General features: G+C 37.0%; 1 protein-coding gene across 1 annotated transcript in view; it reads right to left on the bottom strand.

The window, feature by feature from the left end:
• The window catches only part of LOC124163312 (atrial natriuretic peptide receptor 1-like), an 897,209-nt gene that overhangs the window by 862,142 nt on the left and 10,873 nt on the right, over window positions 1–24,194 (bottom strand). The window contains exons 3-4 of the mRNA XM_046540130.1: window positions 21,896–22,067; window positions 17,360–17,571 (exon numbers count right to left, since the gene is read on the bottom strand). Coding sequence (XP_046396086.1) covers window positions 17,360–17,571; window positions 21,896–22,067 — 384 coding nt within the window. The remainder of the gene's footprint in view (window positions 1–17,359; window positions 17,572–21,895; window positions 22,068–24,194) is intronic.

A 24,194-nucleotide genomic window follows, 5' to 3' on the forward strand; every position in this document is an offset into this window, starting at 1 on the left:
AATAAATGTTAGTCTTAAATAGCACTTACATAGCTGTTTTCAGAGGCTAGTTTAAACTAATTTTTCAGGAAAAATGAGGGGCTTGGAATTTTTCCTTAAAATTAATGAATTAATGATGTTAAGTTGCGTTTACACTGAGAAACAAGTTATATAAACAAATTACATATTAAATTTTTTAAATAAACACATAAAATTTGTAATATGTAACAAGTTTTTGGTTTCCCACACGAAGCGGGAAATGAAAAACTTGTTGTAAAACATGAATTTCTGTTTTACAACACAATATTACATGTAACATGATGCACGGGTTTGTAACTTTTTCGTAAAACATGTTAAATGTAACTTGTTTATACAACGTCTTACTCAGTCTAAACGCACCTTTTGCATTGGGATTTGTCATAGTTCAGAAAACCTCCGGTAGGATTTCGGTCCCTCCCAACATAAAACTCTAAATTTCGCTCATACTTTGCTCCTCTATGCAGTTCCCTGGCGAAAGCCCTTCATCCATTGGCAAATTGCTATTCGAAAGAGATATAGCTATTAGCCCGGTCAAAATAGACATTGACCCTTGCATAAATTGCCAACAAGCTGAAAATTTGCATGAACCTCAAGGATACCACTCTAATGAAATCCTGAAAAGTCCCCATTGATCCCGTGTGTGCAAAAAATTTTATTCAAGGTCAAAGGTCACAAAAATGAGTTTTTTGCATTTTTTGGCCAAACGGTTAGTTTTATGATAAAAATTGCTCAGATCAAAATAATTATCTACAAAATTGTCATTTCTATTTTTTCTCTTACAATTAGATTTACCGTTTCTGAGAAAAAGCCTTTCGAATGTAGGCTGGAGCTGTACTCTCCGTAATATGTTTGACAATATTGTTGCGTTCTCTGAACATTATTGGAACATTATTAATTATTAATTGTAAGGTTTTTTCACAGAAACGATAAATCTTAGAGAAAAAATAGAAATGACAATTTTGTAGATAATTTTCTGATCTACAATTATGATCTGAGCAATTTTTATCATGAAACTAACCGTTTGGCCAAAAAATGCAAAAAAAAAACTCATTTTTGTGACCTTTGACCTTGAATAAAATTTTTTGCACACACGGGATTGATGGGGACTTTTCAGGATTTCATAAGAGTGGTATCCTTGAGGTTCATGAGAATTTTCAGCTTGTTGGCAATTTATGCAAGGATACCCCTATTTTTTGGGCGAATTTGACCAGGCTATATGGTCTTATACGCCGTTGCTAGGGGTAGGAAAGGAATGCTGGAGAGAAACCCGGTGTAGGCACTCTGTCTGCTCTTAGCGGAAGGCGCCAAAGAGACCGAAGATGTACGTCACATCCGACGGAAGTAGTTATGCACTTGAACTGCCCTTCACAAAGCACCTCCTCCAGCAGGGAACAGCGAGTCTCTGAAAATATCCGCCACCACCGGGATTTGAACGCGGGCCCATAAGGGAGCAAGCCACCTCACCAACCCGAACCTCGACAAATGCATGTGATGGGAAACAACTATGATACATGAGTTCAACGAAATGGATGCACAAACCTGAAAGGACATCGCGAAACGCCGAGAAGGCTTTTTCACACAGCTTACCGATGGCACATAACGGTATGATTCAGCATTTACCTTACAGCCTACGTCGTGTTAGTGAAAAAAAGGCCTTAAACCAGAAAACGTGGTAATTATAATACGTGTGGGGGAATAAAGAAATCAATTCATTATATCACTCCAATAATTGCTCTATTTACCTACTGATTCGATAAATCTCTTTCAGTCTGAATTTCTATGAAGTTACGAAAGGAATGATGATAATCACTATTTTGCACCACTCAAAAAATAACAATGTGAAACAGTTAGTAGTTAAACAAATTAACTAATAAATTTTTGCTATAATCTTATTATTTATGCTCAGTCTGACTATTGCCAGTAGGGACTGATACCGTAATTATTTTTTCCAATATGAAGGCTCCTTTAAAAGGAGGTGATTTTTGTAAAATAACTTTGACGAATTTCTATCTATTAGTCTCAATTCGTATAAAGTTGCGTGAGAATTTATTTAAAAAATCACTATTTATGCCCCACTCAAAGTGAAAATATATGAGAGAGTAAGTTTTTAAACAGGTTAACTTTAAATTTGTGTTAAAATCTAAATATTTATGCTCAGTAGGACAATAAACAGAAGGGTCCTTCTTGAAGGTTACTCTACAAGAGGTTGATTTCTGTAAAATTACTTCGAAGTTTGCTACTGTTAAATTATTCTATATATTTATTCAAGCATGGATCGAGCAGTTTCCGAAAATTCTCCTTCGGAAATCGAACCCGGGTTAACACGGCTTGGAAGCCTCTGGCCACCACATTAATCCTCTCCTCTTCAACCATTCGTTCCGCAGAGCGCGGTGGGTGGGAGAGAATTCCCCGAAGGACCTTAAGCATCGTATTTTTTTATACGGCTGGCAGGGAGGATGCGACCGCCTCCGTGGCTGATAAAAATAAAAACTCGCATCGTCCCCGCTCGCTGTGGTCTGAGACCTCGTGGAGATGACCCTGGAGCCTCACAGTATCATAGAAGAAGAGAATATAAAATACAAAAAAAAGACTGCGGTCGGAGGCTATACTGGTTGCGGCGCCATCGTGGGGAAATTTATCCGAGTCGATAAGCCCTTGTATCCCATTAGCATCGAACTTCAATCACCCCCACCACAGTCTCTTACAGGGTCCCATTCTCCCCGTATCTCCCCAAGGAACGACGGCTACTACTACTACCACTGTAGTGGATCCCAGACTGAATGCGACGGCCCCGGCCATGTCCGGAAATGGGAGACTTGAGGAGGCCGTGATATTTCGCCCGAAAGGGTTTAGGAGCAGACGTTGCACCATTAGAAAGGAAAGCGGATAAATATTGACATTTTAAGCTGGAGTGAATTTCGGGGCAACAATGCGTCCACGCGTAGTCTCTACGAATGTGTACGTATTACTCTGTGGTGACCTTCTTTATGGTGTCTAGACCAAGAAGTTGGGAATATTCGCTCTGAGAAGGCCATGTCTTTTTTTCTATATGTCATGATTCGGGATATTCTGAAATCTTAACCTGGTAGGAAGCGTGATACCCCAGTGGGCCGAGCGCTGGAATTCAAATTTAGGGATCCCGTTTTCAAATCCAGGTTGAAGCATTTGAACTTTCCCAAACAAAATTCCTCGAAGTGTAAGGTGTCCCAGGGAAAGAAACTGACCTCCTGTTCTGAATGTGTAAAATTCACAGACCTGTGGCTTAGTTCGAGGTGAGCTCTAGCCTCACATATCTACAACAACCTTCGGGTTGAATTGCTGAGTGAATCTGATCAGAGTGATTAAATTATTTTACTTTTTTTATATTCCTTAAGTATGTAATTATGTATGAGTACATTGTGCACGAGATTACCACCTTTCTCAAATTCGTAAATACATAACAGCCTGATTTCGGAAAATAATTGCAACTTCGTTTCTTGCAATTCACCTCAATTCCTCATAAGTTTCATCATTTATTAATGAAACATATATTTATATCATTCTTAGTATCCATGCTTAAGGTATTGTTATATTTTATAACAATAGATTTTGTTGTCAAGACTTTACTCATACTTTTACTGCTCAGTGTAGTCATTTAACTTGGGGGTACATAATTGGTTAATTGTCAACTCTCGGGGGTAGAGAAAATTGAGTTCCCAGAAGTGTATGCGAATATATTTCAAGACGAAGAACAAACAATAATTTCAACGGAAAAAATATAAGAAAATTAGATCATGGCCAGAAATACATGAAAATCGTTTTAAGAAACGCAGTCAAAGAATGTTCAAACCTACAAAGAAAGCCAAAAATTACAATTTGAAACAACCTATGAATTCATCTGCCAATTTTCTCAATTAAACACGTTAAGTACAGTTCTGACAACTCGCGATTTATTTTCAAAAACTTTTATTAAATTTGCGGTAAACTTAAATAAATTCAATCCTTGTTTTTGGAATGAATCAGAGATATTTCGTCATTTGATAAAGACGTATAAATAATCGCCCTAAAAACCGTTTCGTGGTTTTTGCAGTATTAATGCTATCCCGGCCGCCACTTCGGTGGAATTTGAGCGAAGGAAGTTCTAATTTCACGCCTAGATGCCGAGGAAAGTTCAAATTATCCCTGCCAATCTTTTCATTCCTGAGGGCTGAGATCTGCGCTCCGAATGCTTTTTTTTTCAGTTTTTCATCCCGGCGAAAAGACTGAACTCGGCCGGCGTCGCACGCGAAGTTTTTTGCCTCTAAAAATTTATCCTGCGTGGGATTACAGGAGGGCTATATGGCACGGAGTGAGGTCTCCGCAAAATGCCAAGAATTTTTCGACGGGACACGCTGCAGTTCTCCCTCGCTCCTTTCTGCGAATGCTGCCCGTCTGAATACTAAATCACTCGCCCTCGCCCTCCTGCACAGTTACCACTCACGGCGCTGTCCTCCGTAGCACGAAATTCGCAAGAAAATGATCGAGGTATATAAATAGTTGGCGTGGAGAGAGTTGAAAGGCAAAAGGAATGTCAGACGGAAAATGTTTTAACCCCGTTGAGTAAACCGTGTAATGCCATTGCGCAAAAAAATTAGACGTTGAATTATGGAATGATTTTTGTATAAAAAAATATCGCTTCACGTGTCACCGGGATACCTAGAAAATTTTGGGTGCAAATTGCTGGATAAGGTGAACAGGCGTCCCAGATATTAGGTTCCACCAAAACGTGGTCATTCTTTTATAAGCTTTATCGTTAAATCTCTTCTACTTTACATAAATAGAGTTTAGTAGCGATAAACATAATATGCGATTCATGTGAATAATACATCAATCTATCTTTTATTCATTTTTAGTAAAATTTTAAGCGGAGTACGTGGCTTGTACCTGATGGATTTCACCAACCATAAAAAGTACCGGAATACTCAATTTCAAGTGAACATATATAACATACTGGGGTAATTCAGAGAGTTCTTAAAAAAATAGGAATGACGGAATCTTCGCCAGAATTTCTAATTGCGATTTCACACTGCTAATTATAAGGATAAGATATATCCTTAGTGAAGAGTACTAGAGATCGCCACGGGGTCAGGAACTGCATTCAGTTACTGACCCTGTGGCGAACCCGAGAACTCTTCACTAAGTCTATTCGCCGGGAAAGCACAAAATCTTTCTTCATAAGATATATCCATTTGCTACCACCCTAATCACCATTTGGTAGTACATACCACTAACAAGTAGAACATCAAAGGCAGTAAGTTGGGATGTGTAGTTATTTATCGGCACACTGGTATATTTGGTACAGTTTTCTTGATGCATCGATATATTCTGCTATAGAGCCTTTTATTGTTGGTAACCGGAATTCCATCAGAGAAATGTGACTTACTACACTTTTACTTTAACTAAAAATAAAATAAAAGATAAATTAATATTGTATTATCCATATGAATTCAACAATGGAATCAAGTCTGCACAAATTAGTGATCAATAAAGTGATTCGCCATTTGGATGTTGGGCGTCAGGTGTTTTTTGTAGTATCACTATGAAAGGGCAAGATTCACTATTTCGTCAGAACTTTACATCAGCTCAGAATTTTCAATACCAAGATCGCATCACCCTTGAAGTTAACGTATACAAACTTTCACAGAATCACTCTAATATATATTAGTTTGCTAATATTAAAAATGTGACGATGACGAATTTTTCCCGAGATTTTGCTAGTACTTCAATTCTGAAACAATTTAGTAAATCTGGCAACAAAATCTCTTTTACTCTTCCCATGAAATTAATCTTTTTATGAAGTACCGAACCAATTTATTTCTTATTATATTTTAATATCACTATTATTTTCCATTCAATTGCGATTTTACGAGTCCTTCATGCTAAATTTTAGGCTTCATTCAGCTCAGATACGTGAAATATTGCGCAGCCGATATTACTGTGTTTTAAACAACAATGTACATTAGTTTTTTTGCATTTTGAATAATAACACAAGCTGTAACACGTTTGCTGCTGCGTTTGTCATATATTTTTAAATAAAACTGCAAGCAAGATATTGGCAGTGTATTTTATCATAAAAAGTAGGATAAAATCATAAAGTAGCATAAAAATATTTAGCCAAGCCTAAAACCTCTACGAGGTTCCTGGGTCATTTTCACGGAGGCAGGTCACTATCAGTGTGGGGATTTGCGACTTTATTTTTATCAGGCAGAGGGGCGCTTGCATCCCTCCTCGTGGGCCTCACAAAAAAACCGATAACACTGCTACTTTAAGCCCTTCAGGGATGCGTCCCCAACGGAACGTATGGCTGAAGGGTTTTTGGAGAGCAACCGAAAATTTGCAACCATTATTTTTTTCCTCGAAATTTTCACGCATGAAAAATCGCCCTAAGGAACTGAACCCATGCCCACTGATATACATGGACCCCTCCACGAAACAATAAATCCGCAAGGTGGCAAAAAATATGCTTATAAGCAATGGTTACTTTAAAACACCAAGAACATTGTATTTGTTATTATATTGCATTGTATATCATCATATTTCAAAGCAGCACTATCTGGATCATGTAGAGACATAATATCCCAGATTCCAACTATCAAAATCATACTGAGAGTAAACAAATAAACTTATTCGAAGTGATTTCTTTCTCTTATTCTCCTCGATTTGGTCATCAACGTGTCTCACAGCGAATAATAATTTGACTCATAATATTATAACCACTCTAAAAAACATAATCACTGCAGTAGCGACGTGTTGTTGTGGCACGTCAATGAAACGTATGATTGCGCGTTTTATCCATGCAACTCGACTATAATTATGTAGACATATTTCTAAATATATGTGGACATGAGTAAAGTTTTCGTTGCATAAGTAAGCTTCTGCATGATATTTTTCCGGAATTATGTTTTATGCTGTAAAAGGATTCCTTATGAAATGAAATTTTGAGTACATTTCCTCGAGGTTTACACATCATGGTTATTATTCTTGGACACTGACCTATCTTCGACGATTTGTGGATGTAACTTACTTGTAATTTACTTGTAATTATTCCATATTTTTAGTGCAATATTGGACATTTGCCTAGAGGTCTCTAGAGTGGACATCCTCAGAAGAAGCCATTGTAATTGTCACAGAAATTTTACTGATCACGTTTTAAAGTCGGTAATTTGTACTCGTAATAGATTACTTTTTTAAAAAATAACTGTAATTGTGCCAACTTACTTTTTCTCACTACTTTTACCAAAACTGAATAGATGCTGGAAAAAAAGCTCTGTGTGAAAAACAAACTTTGAATGAAAGTCTTCATGATGAAAATACAAAGCTCCAAACCTTCGGTCTTATATGTTTATAACATAAATAAAACTATGAAAATAGAGAATTATACTCCATTAAAAGGTTAATTATTAATTACAATGGTATTAGAAATTATTTTCATTTCCGTAATAACTGTACAGTAATCATGAAAAATTTTAAAGGATCTCTCCTAACTTATAGGAGCAGGTAGGTTTAAGTTAATATTTCCACGCGAGGTAAACGCTTCGCTAAACTTTCCAGCCCTTCTCCCTAATCACAGCCTCCATATTTCCAAAGCACAGCAAAGAAACTTGGAGCATCTTCTCAACTCCTTCCCGTGCCGTCACTAATTAGACTTCCAGGGTCTTGAGACCCACGTCGGTTAGACCTTAAAGGTCCCTAAGGAACACTGAAATCTAGGGTTGAGTTTCCCGGCCGTAGCTCCAATCCCTAGGGTCCAGAGACCGAAAATCCATGCCTTTGAGGCCGAGCTCGGTCGGATTCACGACCCCTCACAAGGTTAATTGTTAACCCTCGCTGTCCCCACGGTCGTGATCATATTTAAAGCACATGGAACGGCAAACGTTGGCAGTAAACCGAGCATAATTTAATCAATTTTCCACCATTTTCAAAACGACATTTGAAGAAGAGACTACAATAAGTGCTCCATTATTTACAGTGAAGAAATTTCTGTTCTTTCGACAAAAAATCATAATTATATTTCTCTAATGTTTAAACTTCCGCCAGGCACAATATTTGAAATGCTAAGTAGTGATGGGTCGATCACGAACGATTCGATCAAATAGATTGAATCACTAGATGAATCAAATGGCTCATGATTCACTTCGTTAAACAAGTCGATCATCAATCACTCCGACTTCCGGTTTCATATCAATCATCCCGGTTTCCGGTTTGTTTCAAAATTTGGAACGATCGATGCTTCATCTATTTTCGTCAGGGCAGATATAGTTGTGAGAAAATTAAATACTATGTTATGAAGAACTGAATACTTGTGTAATCTTTTTCTTAAATGTTTTCCAGCAGTTATCAGTATTAATGACACCAATACACGTAAAAGGAAAATATTAAGATAACTCCTGTAGGAGAACGTTAAGAAGTAGAAGTTAAAGCTGGTTACATTTTATTGTGCCGTTCATAAAATTATCCTGCAGATCAGATTCATGCATAGTGTGTGGTGTATTTTGTGTTATATTTTGAGATATGTAATTAGAAATTATTTTATAAGTGTTAAGAAACTGGCAGTTTTGCCTTCCCCTTTCATGACACTACTTCCTTCATTTTTGCAATCTAATTTACTCATCCAGGCATTCACAATCAAAATAGTATATGAAATGATAATATGGATAGCAATCAGCGTTACCAATGCTCTGCGCAGATGAGGCAGTATTTATTCGATTATTCAAAGTGATTTATTACATCCATTGATTGAGTCTTTTCGATCATGATTCCTTTTGAGTCTTTTCAATCATGACTCCTTTGAGTCTTTTCGATCTTTATTCCTTTGAGTCTTTTCGATCTTGATTCATTTGAGTCTTTTCGATCATAATGATTGAATCAATTGATTGAATCACTTATGTGACTCGAGTCAAAATGATTGAATTACTAAAATGATCGACTTTGCCCATCACTACTGCTAAGTTCAGGCGCAATGTGCCTGATAAGCACATACGTGAAAAAACAATATCAAATCTTAGCACTCACACAACTTATAAGTTTAAAGCACCATTTTTTTAGTGCAGTCGGACACTCAAATGATGCCTCGCGTATTATGCAGACTTCTTGACTCGCCGTGACACGACCTCGTACCAATCCAGCAATGCCTCATTTTACGTGTTCTGTAGGATACCAGTATTACAATAATTAATGTATCTTTGAATGTGAATTCTATAATATCAGTCTTCTTTATTGTGCAGTCATTTTTTTAATATATCATTATTTTGCTTAATTATGCTGAATAATCCGTCACCGATATTTCGTCATATAAGCAAAAAGCGGAAAGGCAGCATAAGAAGCGTCCAAACTAACAGCTACTATGAGCATCAAGGGTCTATGCCATCTAGTGGCTCAGAGAAATATTATAAAAGCACGCGCGCTATGCCTGTCATATCTATTGTGCCCAACGGATGTTTAATCCATATCGTGATAGGATAAACTAAACGTAATGCAGGCAAGTAACACTGTAAATATACGGTAGTAGTTTAAAACTCTTTGAAAAAACCTAAATAACACAATTATATATGCGTCCATTTGTCCATTTGAGTTGCATGACCAACCGATTAATACATAAATCGGGTAGGTATAACTACTCTTGTAAATTACTGGCAGAGCGATATTTATGTGTCCTCCTAAAATCATTAGTGCTGCGGCAATGACGTCTGCTGTTGATCAACCTCGTACCCATGACGACGAAGTCCCTGTGCCCGATCGTGATTCGGTTTATCAAAATCTTGGCAGTGCCCTTTCAATCTCCAGAACAAATACTTTTCGCAAATATCAATTTAAAAAAGTTTAGTTATTATGAACGACATCTCTCAAGATTGTAAAGCAAAATTAGTATGGTGAACGGTGATTATTCATTCCTTAAATTTTACACTATTTCCAATGATTTGACCCGACCATTGCGGCATATTTACTAGTAATTTTACTTGAGGTCTATCATTATTTTCTTTCGTATTTACTGTGATAATGAATAAAATGAAGTATGACGAAATTATATCCGTTAAATGATCAAAATGAAATACATATTGAAGCATTTATTAGTTTTTTTCGTATACTCACAAAATTTTAAGAATATAATCTATGATATCGCCTATGCTACCCCACTAAATTTTGCATAAAAATTCAAAGTTTCAAATGCAAACTCCAAAAACAAATAGCCCGTAATTTGTATTGCTTTGGCTGTCGGTCGGTCATGCACTATGTAAAGAGAATATTTTGTAATAATTGTAAACACGATATACCTACATAGTTTCCCGCGCCAACCTTCTCAAGCATAAATCAGCAGGTAAATTGAATCACACAATTTTTTACACGGACTCATTTCGAACGCAAGAGGTAGTAAGACTTAAGAATAAGCTCTTATAAAAAATTTTTTTTTAAAAACCAGCCTTTATATTTAGATTACAGGGGATGAGCAACGTTTATATATGACACAAAGCAAAAATACAACATGTTTTGGGGGGCTATAGGTTGACTGGGGGGTGGTTAAAGGGGGGTTGGAGAGAAAAAGTTATATTTTCATGTATTGTCATCGGAAATGAAGAAGTGTGCAAAATTTCAGCGTTTTTGCTTCACAGGAAGTGAGTCAAATTTCAGTTACAAGATTTGTACCAGACAAACAGACAAACAAACAGACAAACAGACAGGTTGGTGAGTTGATATAAAGGCTGGAAAAAAATCTGATGGGTTTTTGAGTCGATTAAGTCAAAGAGGACCGATCGAAGAGCGAAATATCAATGTCAATGATGACTAACCGAACTCAAATTCCAAAGGTGAGCCTGGTCTCAACTCTCACTCGCCCTCCAAAACCGCCATCTATGCGGAGGGGGTCAAAGGACTTCTTCCTTGATGAGGGCTTTCGGATGAACTCCCTGATATTTCCCTTCCTTCCTGGGGCCGAAAGGCCGTGGAGGTGGAAGGACACACGTGTCCTCCGGACAATTCGCGACGCTGAGGGACTCGAAGTTTGAAGGAACAAGGTCAATTAACTCTTGAGAGAGATGGCGGACCACGAGCACCTGCCCCGTAATTCGAACTTCAAAGCTATCCTCTGCTCTCACTAAATGATATCAACCTAATCCCATGACAATGTTGAATCAGCCTGTGGTGGCTTTCACCAAATTTCAGCCGATGCCCGTTTGTGGTCAATTGAACACCTCTGAAGGAATTTTCACCGAAATTTTGAGCCAATCTATGATGGCAATAATCAGTATATCTATTTACAAAAAGCCTTACCGGGAATGGTAACTATATCTAAAAAATAAACAATAATAATGTCTCATGAATTGGGTGCGCACATTAATAATGTTTATAAAATGAAGCTTGATGTTATAAAAAGCACACCCAAATTTAAAGAAGTTGCATTTATGAAATAAATAAACATTGCGTTTTGATTTTATAGCTGACTATACGTCAGGTTTTTGCCTTGCCAAAATTACTTATTTCTCTATTCCTTGAATTCGGTTGTAGGTACAGTGTAAGCATGTATGTAAGTAAGTAGGATTTACAGTGTAAGTACAAACGTGAAATTCAAAATTTATCGAGTAAAAGCTGAATGCAATGGGATACCGCAGCCTCACATTGAATTGTATGAATGACTGCAGGTCCGGCAGAGATAAAAATTATATGTAATTGAAAATGTACAATTTTGAGCCTCTTTCAACACGGAGCTATGAAAATCAATTTCCAAATAGCCCTCAAAGCTGCTGATACACATATCAAAGACGTACGCACTGGTACGCACTCCAATGTAACGCTTCGCAGCTCACATACGAATAGCATACTTAAAAATCGTAGAACGCAGAACTGACGCATCTACTGAATCGCCAACCAACCGCATTCTGCTTATCTCACGGAGCAGATGCGTGGCCGTTCCACGAATGCCACAATTCCCTTTCCACGATATGGCGAGCCACCACAAATTTGGGAATTCCACTCGATCACGAGCTCATGGAACATCCATACCTGTCATTCCCATTTTGTGAACCCCCCATCATCGTTCATTTCCCTCGAGAGTCCACGAGTGAATTCTCGTGAACTCATTGGAGGGAAATGAGTTCAGTAAAACTCGCTTATAACGAATTTCAGGGTACCATCGTTCTATTTTGTTATAAACGGGATTTCGTTATATCCGCAAAGGATCGTACCCTAAAAATCACTCGACTGCCGGCTAATATTCCGTAAATCGTCTTTATTTAAGCAAAATATCCGTGGCATTTAACCATAGTCCCACCATTCCCATCAAAACGGCTGTAAAGGGAAGGGTTTTAAGATCAATAGTAGTGGAAATATGTGGATCATGCCCACACGTGAGAACAACTGGGGATAAGGTAAGGAACGGCTAGGTAACCAATATGGTCGTAATTTCTTTATAAAAGTGAAAATAACTACCAAAGGGACCTAAGTACCATCCGAACTCGTTACATGCAGGGAAATTAACATTTGGCGATCATAGGAAAGTCCAAGAGACCGGGAACTCACCTCGTTATAGGCGGGATTTCTTAACATGCGTGATCGTAATAAGCGAGTTTTAGTGTATCGAAAAATAGATCAAAAACAGGATGGACCAATTCCTATATTTCCGAATTTCTTTATTTGAAAAATTCGTTGTTAAAATAATTGAAAGATTATCAGAATTTCTCAAGGATCTTCGGAGCTAATTCTAGACCTTAACAAAACGGAAAGAAACTAATTGGAGACTGGAGAAAAGAAAATTAGAAAATCTGATCCCACCGGACAGTTACTCCGCCACGACACGTTTGCGTGCAATATATTGGAAGAAAAAATTGTGCAAAAAATGTAAGATCGAAAATGAATATCCTATTTAAAGGTATTTGCATTCAAAATGGGATGTACCGCGAAGATTGAAATAAAGAGAAAACCCAAGACGGCTAGAAGTCGTGGCAGCAAAGAGTAGGATAAACCTAGTGGAAGAATTAGTACGGAAGGAGGAAGTTCTCACTAATGGGGAGACTTCATTACGGTTCGCCTACATTGAAATTCGCACTTCCACTGGATCACAATTTGTGTCATGAGACATCCTATAGCAATGCGTGAAATGAGCACTGCCGAGAAATTATCAGACATTTGAATGATTCGAAAATAATATCAATCCCAAATCCAAAAAACGCTATAGAGAATTTTTGCAAATAACTAAATTGATGAGAACGCAAAGCTTTTGTCCGTCCCATCGATAATAATTGGTAATTACTTTGGGCGCAACCAATTCACCAACTCTCTTTTGTTGCACCCAGTTTCCAATGCTTAAGTATCCCCAACCATTTTTAAATTTTAACCCTTGTGCTTCAATTTGGAAATGAATTTTATTCTTATTCACCTTTAGTGAGACAGGGAAAATTTCCAGACTTTTGATTAAAAGAAATTTCTCTTTCTAAGGTGAGTTACAGCGTTAACAATAGTCTTGACCGCTTATTTGAGGAATTTTATGTAAGAGCAATAAAAAGGAATCTGGTTTGTCCAGAACTATTTCGATGAATAAGAAATGCTGCACGAATAATGTCGCTAAACAATTAAACTTTTAATAACAGGTTCTAGAGTGGAATCAGACTGAATTATTTATTACGATGCATTTCCAATTCGTGGCATTCAAAACTGATACAACTAGAGCGTTGGAACAGTAAGGTGCGTTCATTTTCCCAAGAGGTCTATTTTTGAGCGGATGTTCTGTGATCACAACCCTTTTGGAATCGCTTTAATTCAAATCATGATGGCGACTGAACTTTGTGGGTAGAAAACTTTATAGCTATGCCTCTGGAACAACCCCACTACCGCCCGAATACCGCCGAGTAAATGGCGCGCTTGCTTTTAATGTTGTTATGTAACCGCACCCTGAACCCTTGATATGCTGGTAAGACACGAAAACTACTAGAAATCGGTTAAATCAGTGTATGGAGAATGTGTAACGTCACCTACCTAATTTGATTTTTAAAACTTCGCAAAACACAGCTTTATATATCTACCTACATTGTAAAAAAAAACAAATTCATTTTGTTTTTTTTTTTTTTTATAGTGATTTTTATTGTATAGTACACTTGACAGCATTTGCCTACATCTCAAATTTGGATATTTTTCCCGCTCACTTATCGGATTTACTTTATCATTATGCTTGATGTACAAGTAAATGTAAACAAGTTTCAGCTTCAAACGCTGCAAATTTCAAGATGATGCCTTATGTTTCAAACTAATAATAAAACAAGAAAGAAGGATAAATATAAAATATGACCACTCCAGAGGGACTAAAGCGTTCTTTGAACTAATAGAACCTACTACCTACGAGAGAAACAACGAAATTGAAATAAAAGAAAGTTATGTTTTCACACATTTATATCCGAAACACGGATAATTATTCTTTTTTCCGAAAGGTTTCAAAATAACTGACAAATTAAACTGAAGTGAAATAAATGCTCCGAAACATTCGCGTAATGACAGCCTATCCATCCCCGCGATGAGGGTAGCGTTGGTTGAGGCGAGGGGAAGGACGGACTGAGGACAAATGCCGAGATATGCAGCGCATCTTCTGCTCGCAAACTCAGAGTGACAAATCGCCGTCGCGGAGAGAAATGACAGGCTAAATTCCGCGGGAGGCGCGATATGAATTTCCCCGCCACATTATCGATTTCTCACGTCGACCGCAGTTAGTTTTGCCGGCGAAACATAGGATGCGCTCCGAACTGGGCGCTCTTGAGCTGCAAGCGGTCGGCATCACCGCGCCACTGAAGAATCTTTTCGCGGCAGAATAGGTGGACTATGTCTACGGGTTTTGTGTGCATTAAGGGCGCCAACTTCATCCCTTAGAAATGTGAAGGTTTAAGCTCTAGCGATGACCGACGCTATTTAACTCGGATGCTTTGGAATTCCATGACTATAATTTAAAAATAACAGCTAGGTATGAGTATTGAGAAAAAGCCCAACGCTTCACCACCATAAGTTATAATAAAATTGAAGTTTTGAGAATTGCTCGCTTAAGCACTTCTTAAAAATTGTCAATATTGAATCTTGTGGTTCAAAAAGACGTTACAAATTTTTAGAAGCTTTATTCACAAGGTCTATAATACCTTCAGGTTTTATCAATTAAAATGTCACCATTCTTTAAATAGGTGAATCCTTGAGTAATAATGAGGCTATAAAAAGCCTCCATCAAATAAATTCATTGTCAATTTCCAAAATATCACCAATGGCATACCAAGGAAGCATTTCCCATTGAAATTAGTACAAATAATTTTCGAAATGTATGCAAGTAAGACCTTTGGGAATAAAACTAATTGGATGATTTTCTTACACAATCTACGGATCGGAAAATCATATCGGAAAAAATATGCATTGAACATATTACTTGTGAACTCTCAAAATTTATCACCTCAATTTACATTTTAAAAATTCAAATTTAAAGTTTATTAATTATTCATCGATTTGTAAATCGTATAAAATAGTCTGAATTAGAGGTGAAGTATTATCTCGCGTTTTCCATTGAGTGTTAAAAGGCTGCTCAGAATTATCACTGGGTGATTTCTGAGATGGCAGCCAGACCCGAGCAGTCTTCAAACGTGTTTTAAAATCCATTTTTGAACTAATTTTCTTCTAACAAACTACCATTTCACCTTGAAACAAGTGTGTTATCCTAAAAGGATGTTCAATTTATAAAAACATCATTTCTAACGGCAAAAGTCAAGGGAATAAGAGAAACAACCTTAACCATCATCTTGTGGTGTTCTGTCCGTCGGCAGGTCCCACGCGCCAATGCTGTTTCCATTCTCTCCTGTCTCCGGCCAACTCCTCGAAGTCTCCATATCTTCCAATTTTTATGTTGTCAATGAACTTCAGCCTTCTCCTTCCCCTTCTTCTGACCACTTCCACCGTTCCCTCCAAAGCTACTTCCAAAATTCCATTCCCTCTCATCAAATGTCCCAGCCAGTTACCCTTTCTTGGATTTATTTTGCCCATCATCGTTCTTTTCTCATCTATGCTATTTAACACTTGCTCATTCCTAACTCGATCCGTCCACCGTATTCCCTCCATCTTCCTCCAAACCCACATCTCAAATGCTGTCCTATTCCTGTCCCTGTCTCTCTTCCCCATCGTCCAAGTCTCACATCCAGACATAAACACTCTCCACACCAATCTTTTTCATTTCATTTCACCAATCTCTTCCTCAATTTTAATTCCAGTGCCTTGTTACGCAAGGCTCTTTTCTTCTTCTTGAAAACTTCTTTTACCATTCCTATCCTTCTTTTTATTTCTCCTATACTTTTCCAGTCTTCAGTTATCAAAGCCCCCAAGTAGCTGTAGGTTCTCACATTCTGTATTTCACCTTCTTTTGTCTTCACCCTGATGTCATCTACATTTCTCACTTTTATCACTTTATTCTTCTTAACGTTTATTTTCATTCCATATGTTACCATTCCTTCCTCCAACTCTGTTACCAATATCTGCAATGACTCTGTGTCCTCGGCTAAAACCACCATATCATCAACAAATCTAATGAATCTTATTTTTACTCCACCAATACTTATTACCTCTTCTCTTTCATCCAATGCCACACTTATCATGTCTTCAACCTTAACCATTCCAACATAAATTATTTTTTTTCTTTACAAGTGCAATCAACCCGAAGGTTGTTATGGTTACACAATTGTAGAACGCACCCCATACTTAGCCACAGGAGTGTGAATGTCACATATTCAGAGTATGGGCGCCAGCTCCTTTCCCAGGATTTTAACGCGAAGCCCATCGGTCAGCAGTCAGCTATTATTATGAATAAAATTATAATAACAACTATAATATACGGAAAATGAGATACTTAAAAGATTGTTTCATACTGAAGGAATTTCCTAAATCTTCAGAGATACAAGTTTACCATTTGTTATAAGCGCATATTTCGCTAAGTTGTTGTTTGCAGAGAACCAGGCGTGAAAATGTTGAGAGCGGAAATAATACTCTGACGGCCTTAAATGAATATTCCATCCTACTTCCTGATTAGCAACTTATGGGAATTTGATTGGATATGTAATTATAATTGGAGCCTTCGTGGGTGTTTATAACCCAGGTAAAAAGGAATAAATTCCGACGATTCAATCGTTATGGAGTGGAATTTTTGCATATTGAAGTGTTGCCACTTTGAAATCTAGGTCGTAATAAATTTTATAATCGTAGAAAATTGCAATAATTTATTTCAACAATTAATAAATGACTATATACATCTATGCATATAATTTTCTAAGTAAATAAATATCCATGTAATTCTCAAGACAGTAATGAAAAAAAATTCCCAACTCACCGGCATAGTTGAATCCTATTTGTGTGCGCAGCGTGTCCACCATGGTTCCCTCCCTCCCTGCGTTGTTGTCCATGTCGAAGACTCCGTATTGAAGCCTTTCGTTCTTGAGGTACTCAGCCAGGGTTGACATCATGTTCTTACACGTCTGAATTCCACTTATTTGCTTGTATCCATCAACGTTGTACATGAGAAACACCCTCTGCCACTGAAACCTGAAAAATGAATGAATGAATATATTTTATTATGTTCTAGGTAAAAACTATGAGAGCAAAAAGTAGAAAATACAGGAAATGTTCTACTCTTAATTAAAGGCATTTTGACAAAATATGGCATTATGGAGATTATTGCTAGGCTAACAAGTAGTAGATATTTGGACAAAAAAATTTAAAATATTCAATACTAATAACACAAAAACATAAGTTTTAACACAGACAGTAATGAACACACACATACATATACACATTTTTGTAGAGAGTTTTTATAAAATCACAACTTTAAGATGATAACTTCAATGAGTTGAGGAGACTAACTCAAGCCCCAGACTTCAAATAGGAGTACAGCCTTCCTTTAAACGATTGAAGTGATTGTGACGTCTTTGTATTTGGCGGTAAAGAGTTCCAGAATGTAGGCGCAGTTGGATGAGAAGATTTTAAATATATATAATTAGCAAGGAGAGTAAGTACCAGATAATTATGTACTCCAAGCTCCGATAAACATTATAAAAAATGATATTGGTATGGTATGGCTTCGTAATTGGAGGAGACGTCCGACATCTACCGTTATTTGCGCCGTGAGAAAAGGCTTGGTAAGAAATGGTTAGAGAGGATCCCGGAGTCGAAGGAAGTCTTTAAGACAGGCGCCAAGGAGACCACGACCTAGCGTCCCATCTTTAAACCAAATAGGTCCTCAAAACTCCTCTACATCAACCCAATCGGCTCAATTTGAAATTTAGAAAATAGAATAGACGCAGTAACGTAAATCGATTTCAAATGTTTTGCTATAAAATCGAAACAAAATTAAAATTATCGTTGACGCAAATATCAACCAATAAATAGCACAAATTTTATTAAAAAGCAAAAATATAAACATCACAATTTATGTAGCAGGGCTCAGCATTGCTTTTGTATGCATATATTATTGTAGCCACAAATGTCAGCTATCAAAAATCAAAAACAAATTTAACTATTATTCGAACCCGCCACTTTGTTATTTATTCAAGAAATACGTAAGCAGAACCTAACTGCATGGAAGCCGAAGCGTACGGCAGGTAAGCGAGATGGATGGAGAGTTCTCCACAAAACAACTCAAGCAGGGAAAGGGTAGTCGCTGAAAAATCGAGGCTCGATGTCGACCATATTATACGATGCTCCCAAAGAATCTTATTAGGTTTTCATTCAGCACATGATATTGTTAAACTTTATTGAAGGCACAAGTGGTGTTACACGCCTAGTGAGTGGTAGGATCATGTGGCTGTTAAAATCCAGATAGTAGAATCATATCTGCGCTTCAGAGAGATAATTCCATAAAGCCGAAGTTTGAGACAGAAAAAAGATGGAACTTCCAATAAAACACAGTTTAGAAATTTTCACCTAATTCGTAACTTAAACTTAGTACAAGAAATAGGTCATATAAATACCACAAATATAAGAAATAGTTCACCAAATAATTCATAGACGACCGATTTCATCTAGCAATAGATATCATCAGCAGTGCACATTCCTATTTCTGATTTCTGCAAAGTTCGCTGTTGGACACAACCGTTCGTTCGTTAATAAAAATTGTGAAAAAAAAATAAATTCAAACCAGCCATGAATTTTCAAAAATATGAGGACAAAACCATTCGACATTCGACCACACACTTAAACAGTGTCAACAGAACTTACACGATCACAAACTTTCAGATCTTCAAACTATCAGATGTATGAGCTAATAAACAAAGGAATATACTGACTAGCTAACAAATTATTCCGGGGATGAATTGATTAATACGATGAAAATTCTTCACTCAAAGATAATTCGTAGAAAATATCATGAGAGCAAGACGAAGATAAATGGAAGAAATTCCCCTCGGTAAATTAGTTTCTTACAAAAATGACGCAAGTGTTCCTGAAACATGCCAACCACAGCGAACAGCAGAGAAAAAACGAAGGCTGTATAAACACATTCATAATTCCAATATCGGTACTTCGAATTGTGGATTTTTGGTGGAATCCCGGCGAATGTGTCGTCAATCTCTGAAAAGTAACGCGGCAAAAACCAGGAAGATGGATAGATCCACAAAAAAATACATTGATGTGTTTTTCCTATATTTCTCCATTCTAACCATTAGGTAATTTATCATGGCCCAATTGCAAATTGCGATTGGTGCAGAAGCTACGGTCAGAGACGGTTTATTTGCAAAGGGGAAAACTGAGGACCCATGAAAGACAGCACAGAGCTGGAAGGGCCCAGAGAGAATTTCAGTCTGAGACTGTTTCTTCTCGTGCGAATTAGGAAGAAACTGCAGGGAAGACACTGAAATTGAAAACTAAAATTTCCTGGCTCTAAAATATTTTCAAAACTAATGTCGCCATCTGATGTGTTGGCTGTGTTTCATTTATTTTCTTCATAAAATTCTTTTTTTTAATAGGGAAGATACTAAACCTGAGACAAAATAAGTAAAATTATGATTTAAAAATGATATTGTCAGTTATGGATCAAGATTTGATTCATATTCTGGGAATGAGATGTTCAAATATCGAAGTTGACTCCTATGCGTAAAATGATCGGGACTAATTACCGTTAGAATTTTATAGGAAATGTGATTTTTCAAGAGCAATGTAATTTTCTCGGACATTTCATTCCAGACATTATGATATTCCCTAACTTTCTGAGTTTTCAGGAGAATGGGGCAACCTAGCCCTCTCAACTCCCTCTTCCCTCCCACCCCCCAACCGGATTAACATAAAACACGGCGTACAGACGAGAAAAATACATTTCAGTAGCATTTTAGGCATAAAATACGAAGTACTTTAAAAAATCGTATTTCCGATTCAAAATACAAATTACACGGGAAAATCTTATTTTCAGTTACAAATAAAAATATATTTTCAAAATACTTTCTTAAAGTAAAAAATTATATTTACCATTACACTTTAAAGGTTAATAATTTTAATGCTAAAAATTTAAATCTAATGACGTTCTAATCCTTAAAATTGCGTGACGCAAAACTACCAACTTCTCCGACACATCTAACAAATTCTAGCTGATTGGTTATATTTGGTTAGATGCGGGATTGGCGCCTCCATAGGGGATAGACTAATTGTTACGCAAACCTTTCTGAGTTAGAGGGGTTACAGAGGTGAATTCAGGGGGGAAATACCCAATCCCCCTGTCTCCCATGACTCCCTGTAGGAATGCTGAACTCACGTTGGCTAAGCATTGTATAAAAGCAGCAAGAACGCTCAATAGACGCACTTAACCTTACTACATTCAGGAAGCTTCAGGGTCAGTAATGGTAGTTTGTCGGAACTGTAAAGTACTTTACTTTAGAATAAATACTTTGATTTGGTAAAGTGCTTAAGTGAAACTACCAAAATTTAAAATAAACGTTATTTTCACGGATTAAGTACAAAGCACAACCCAAATTTTGTGCTTCTGGGTCAAAATACAAATTTCCATTTTTGATACTTATAAATGCATACCTTATACTACTACCATAGCATTACCGGTATTTAATCAATTAAAGCAAATGTTTTCACATAAATATTAAGTAGACTTGTCCAAGGAGTAAAGACCTCTTAAGCAATTTTAAAACACATGTAAGGCCATACTTGTGGCAATGTATTTATTCTGTAACTATCAAGGCTTGAATAAAAATATGGAAAAAATAGTGATATGAAAAAATAAATAATGTTACAATCATGTCCGAATTATATGTTATTCGCTACTAAATACTCATGAATCGAAATACTTATTATTTCATTAATTTTGCACTAAATTAACTGTGAGACATAATTACAACATTTTACATTTTTTACAATAATTTTTCTGATATTTTCAATCAAGCCTTGAAAATAGAAACAATCCGAAACCATAGCCTCGCATGTTTTATTTTTAATTTATAAAAAAGAAACCTATACTCCATGAGAAATTCTACAAATATTATTGGAGTCAACCTTTTACTGCCAGCCCATTTCATATGGGATGTACGAAGACTGCCAAGGCTATTTTCCGGAATTAGCAACAATTCAGATTTTAAAAAAGATTTCAGCTACTTAATTTTATTTAATACGTCTAGATTGTTTTCCCAATTCTTAATATATATTTACATCTTATAACAATAGATAGATTATGGGGGTCTACATAAAGTACAGCCGTTGAAAAGGCCACAATCATGAAAAAAAAGTGATATAATTCGGGCCGATAAATCGGCCCCCGGCAGTTTTCGCTCAACCAGTGAGGGCCGATACATCGGCCCGGTGGCAGTAAAAGGATTAAGAAGAAAAGTCAACCTGTGAATAATATGAACATTTAATTCCATTAAATAGTACTCACTTTTCCATTGTCTTCATGACCGTGTCCGTAATGTCCCTGAAACTCAGTCCGAGCCGCACCATCATGTAAAACTCGCTACCCGGTTCAGTCTTGGCTTTAGTGAAGTCGAAGGTGAGGGCGCCAGCCGTGAGCAACGGGATATTCCAGAACTGCACCATGCGACCCGCGCAGGCTGACAGCGAGTAACGAAATAACGAGAAGAAGAAAATAAAAACGTGCTTAAAAATATCAAACTTGATCCCCTCATGCAATGCCATGAGAAAAATTCTCCAGGACAAGGAATCGAACCACGGACCTTAAGCCCGTATGACACTTTCCAATTTATTGGCCAATTCTTTGGATAAAGTATTGTGGTCCAACTGACACGCACCAATTTCTAGTCCAATATCCTTTTCACAATATTGGATACAATTTATTGCCCAATTTGTAATTTAGAACAGCAATCTCCAATCAGAGGTCAGTTATGTTGACTCCTAGTGGCCAAAACTAGAAGCTGTTCGAAAAATATCAGGTTTGGCTGTAAAACATTGGATTTGTTCCGAAAAGTCACTTGAAGTTTCTAAAATGTGGTCGAAAGAAGTAGTTTCAATACTGATTGAAGCGTACAAATCACACGAATGCATATGCTACGTAAAATCATCGAAATACAATGGCGTTCTCTAGCGGGACATTAGAACACTACTTCGGCCAATATTGGTGTTAATATTGATACGTGTCATACTGTACGTAACGCCCAATATTTTAAACAATATTGCGCGCCTATTTCTTGGCCAGTAAACTGTAGTGTCATACGGGCTTTAGGCTTTCCGGGCCAATGCGCAGACCTCTACGCCATCCAGGTTCCTTAATTCCCATGGCAATTTTGCCGAGGCTCATGGTGCCTACCAGATGTTGGACCCTCGCGGTCCATCAAGAAAGGCAACCCGAGGGAGAAAGGACTTCCAAGAAACCACAAACCTTGTGGTAGCGTGGTGATCTGCGCATTGGCCCGGAAAGCCAAAGGTCCATGGTTCGATTCCAGGCGAATTTTTACTCATGGCAATTCATGAATATTTCACCGCCGTTCACGCGGCAGGATTTGAAATACTGCACATTAATCTCCTCAATTGAACTTATACATCGGAGAGTTAAAATTTTTCTAACTAAGCATTCGATTAAAAAAAATATGAGGAGCTAGTGAAGGCTGGATTGGTAACGTGCTTGCAAAATACTTTTGGAAACGTCACCGCTTGTTCAAACTTTGTTGGCTATTTTTAAAAATAAGCTTAATACATTATGATAAACTGATTTATTTTTAAAATCTTCAGGGTAAGGCTACAATTAAAAGTAACACGGTTATTTCACTGCTTTTATATTTAGTGCACTATATTGAGGGGGAATTGAGAGCCCCTTTTTTGAACCAAATTTTTAAATGCTTTGTATTTTATCTACATATTATTTAAATATTCATTTATAATGCCTAAAACTTCCTAATTTTACTTATTTGTCCTGATTTATTAAATAAATAATTAAGATTCACTGATTCGGCTTATTTCTAATACGCTGAGAACTGGATAAGCAATGACTACTTCATATAATCAAACCAATTGAAGCTTCGTTTGCAAATTAATCAACTATATTACACTAAAAAATTATTGAAATGAAAAATTAAAACAAATAAATCAAAAATTATTATAATTTCATTTAACAGGAACACCGGTAAAGATTCTTCACATGTCCGTCCCAAACGATCAGGGCTTCAAAAGTCAGTGTAGATCATAAATAGCTTAAAGTGCCGCAGTCATGGTCGCAATACGATTCATAATCAGCTTTCATCCAAATACTATTCATCCAATAGGGAAGTGCACTAGTGTTTCAAATGCACCAAACACATTTTTTAAATTAGAGTTCAGAATAACATAATGTCGTAAAACCACAGTTTAAATCCTAATAGTGAATACTTGATTCGAGATGACCGTCTGAAATATGGAAAAATTCAAAGGCCGCGAAAACGGGTGTCCATGTTGAATATTGGCCGTGACGTCGCAAGGCAGTAGCAGAAGGCAGCTTCTTCACCGTTTAGTTCTACCACTATTATTGCGTAGAAAAATTACAGAATTTGAGGGTATCCGTTTTTTGCTGTCGTAAAATATCTTCAGATTATATATGTGGCTGCTTCTCTTTTGAGTAAACGACTTCATCATTGCGTAATATATTAATTATTCATTTACGTGTCAACTTCAAGTTTGGAAAGAGTAGTACGAATAGCACATTGAATCTTTAATAAATGCATTTGGCATTTATTTTTCGCTGGGTGCCG

This window comes from Ischnura elegans, chromosome 8 (assembly GCF_921293095.1).
Source record: "Ischnura elegans chromosome 8, ioIscEleg1.1, whole genome shotgun sequence".
Lineage (NCBI taxonomy): Eukaryota > Metazoa > Arthropoda > Insecta > Odonata > Coenagrionidae > Ischnura > Ischnura elegans.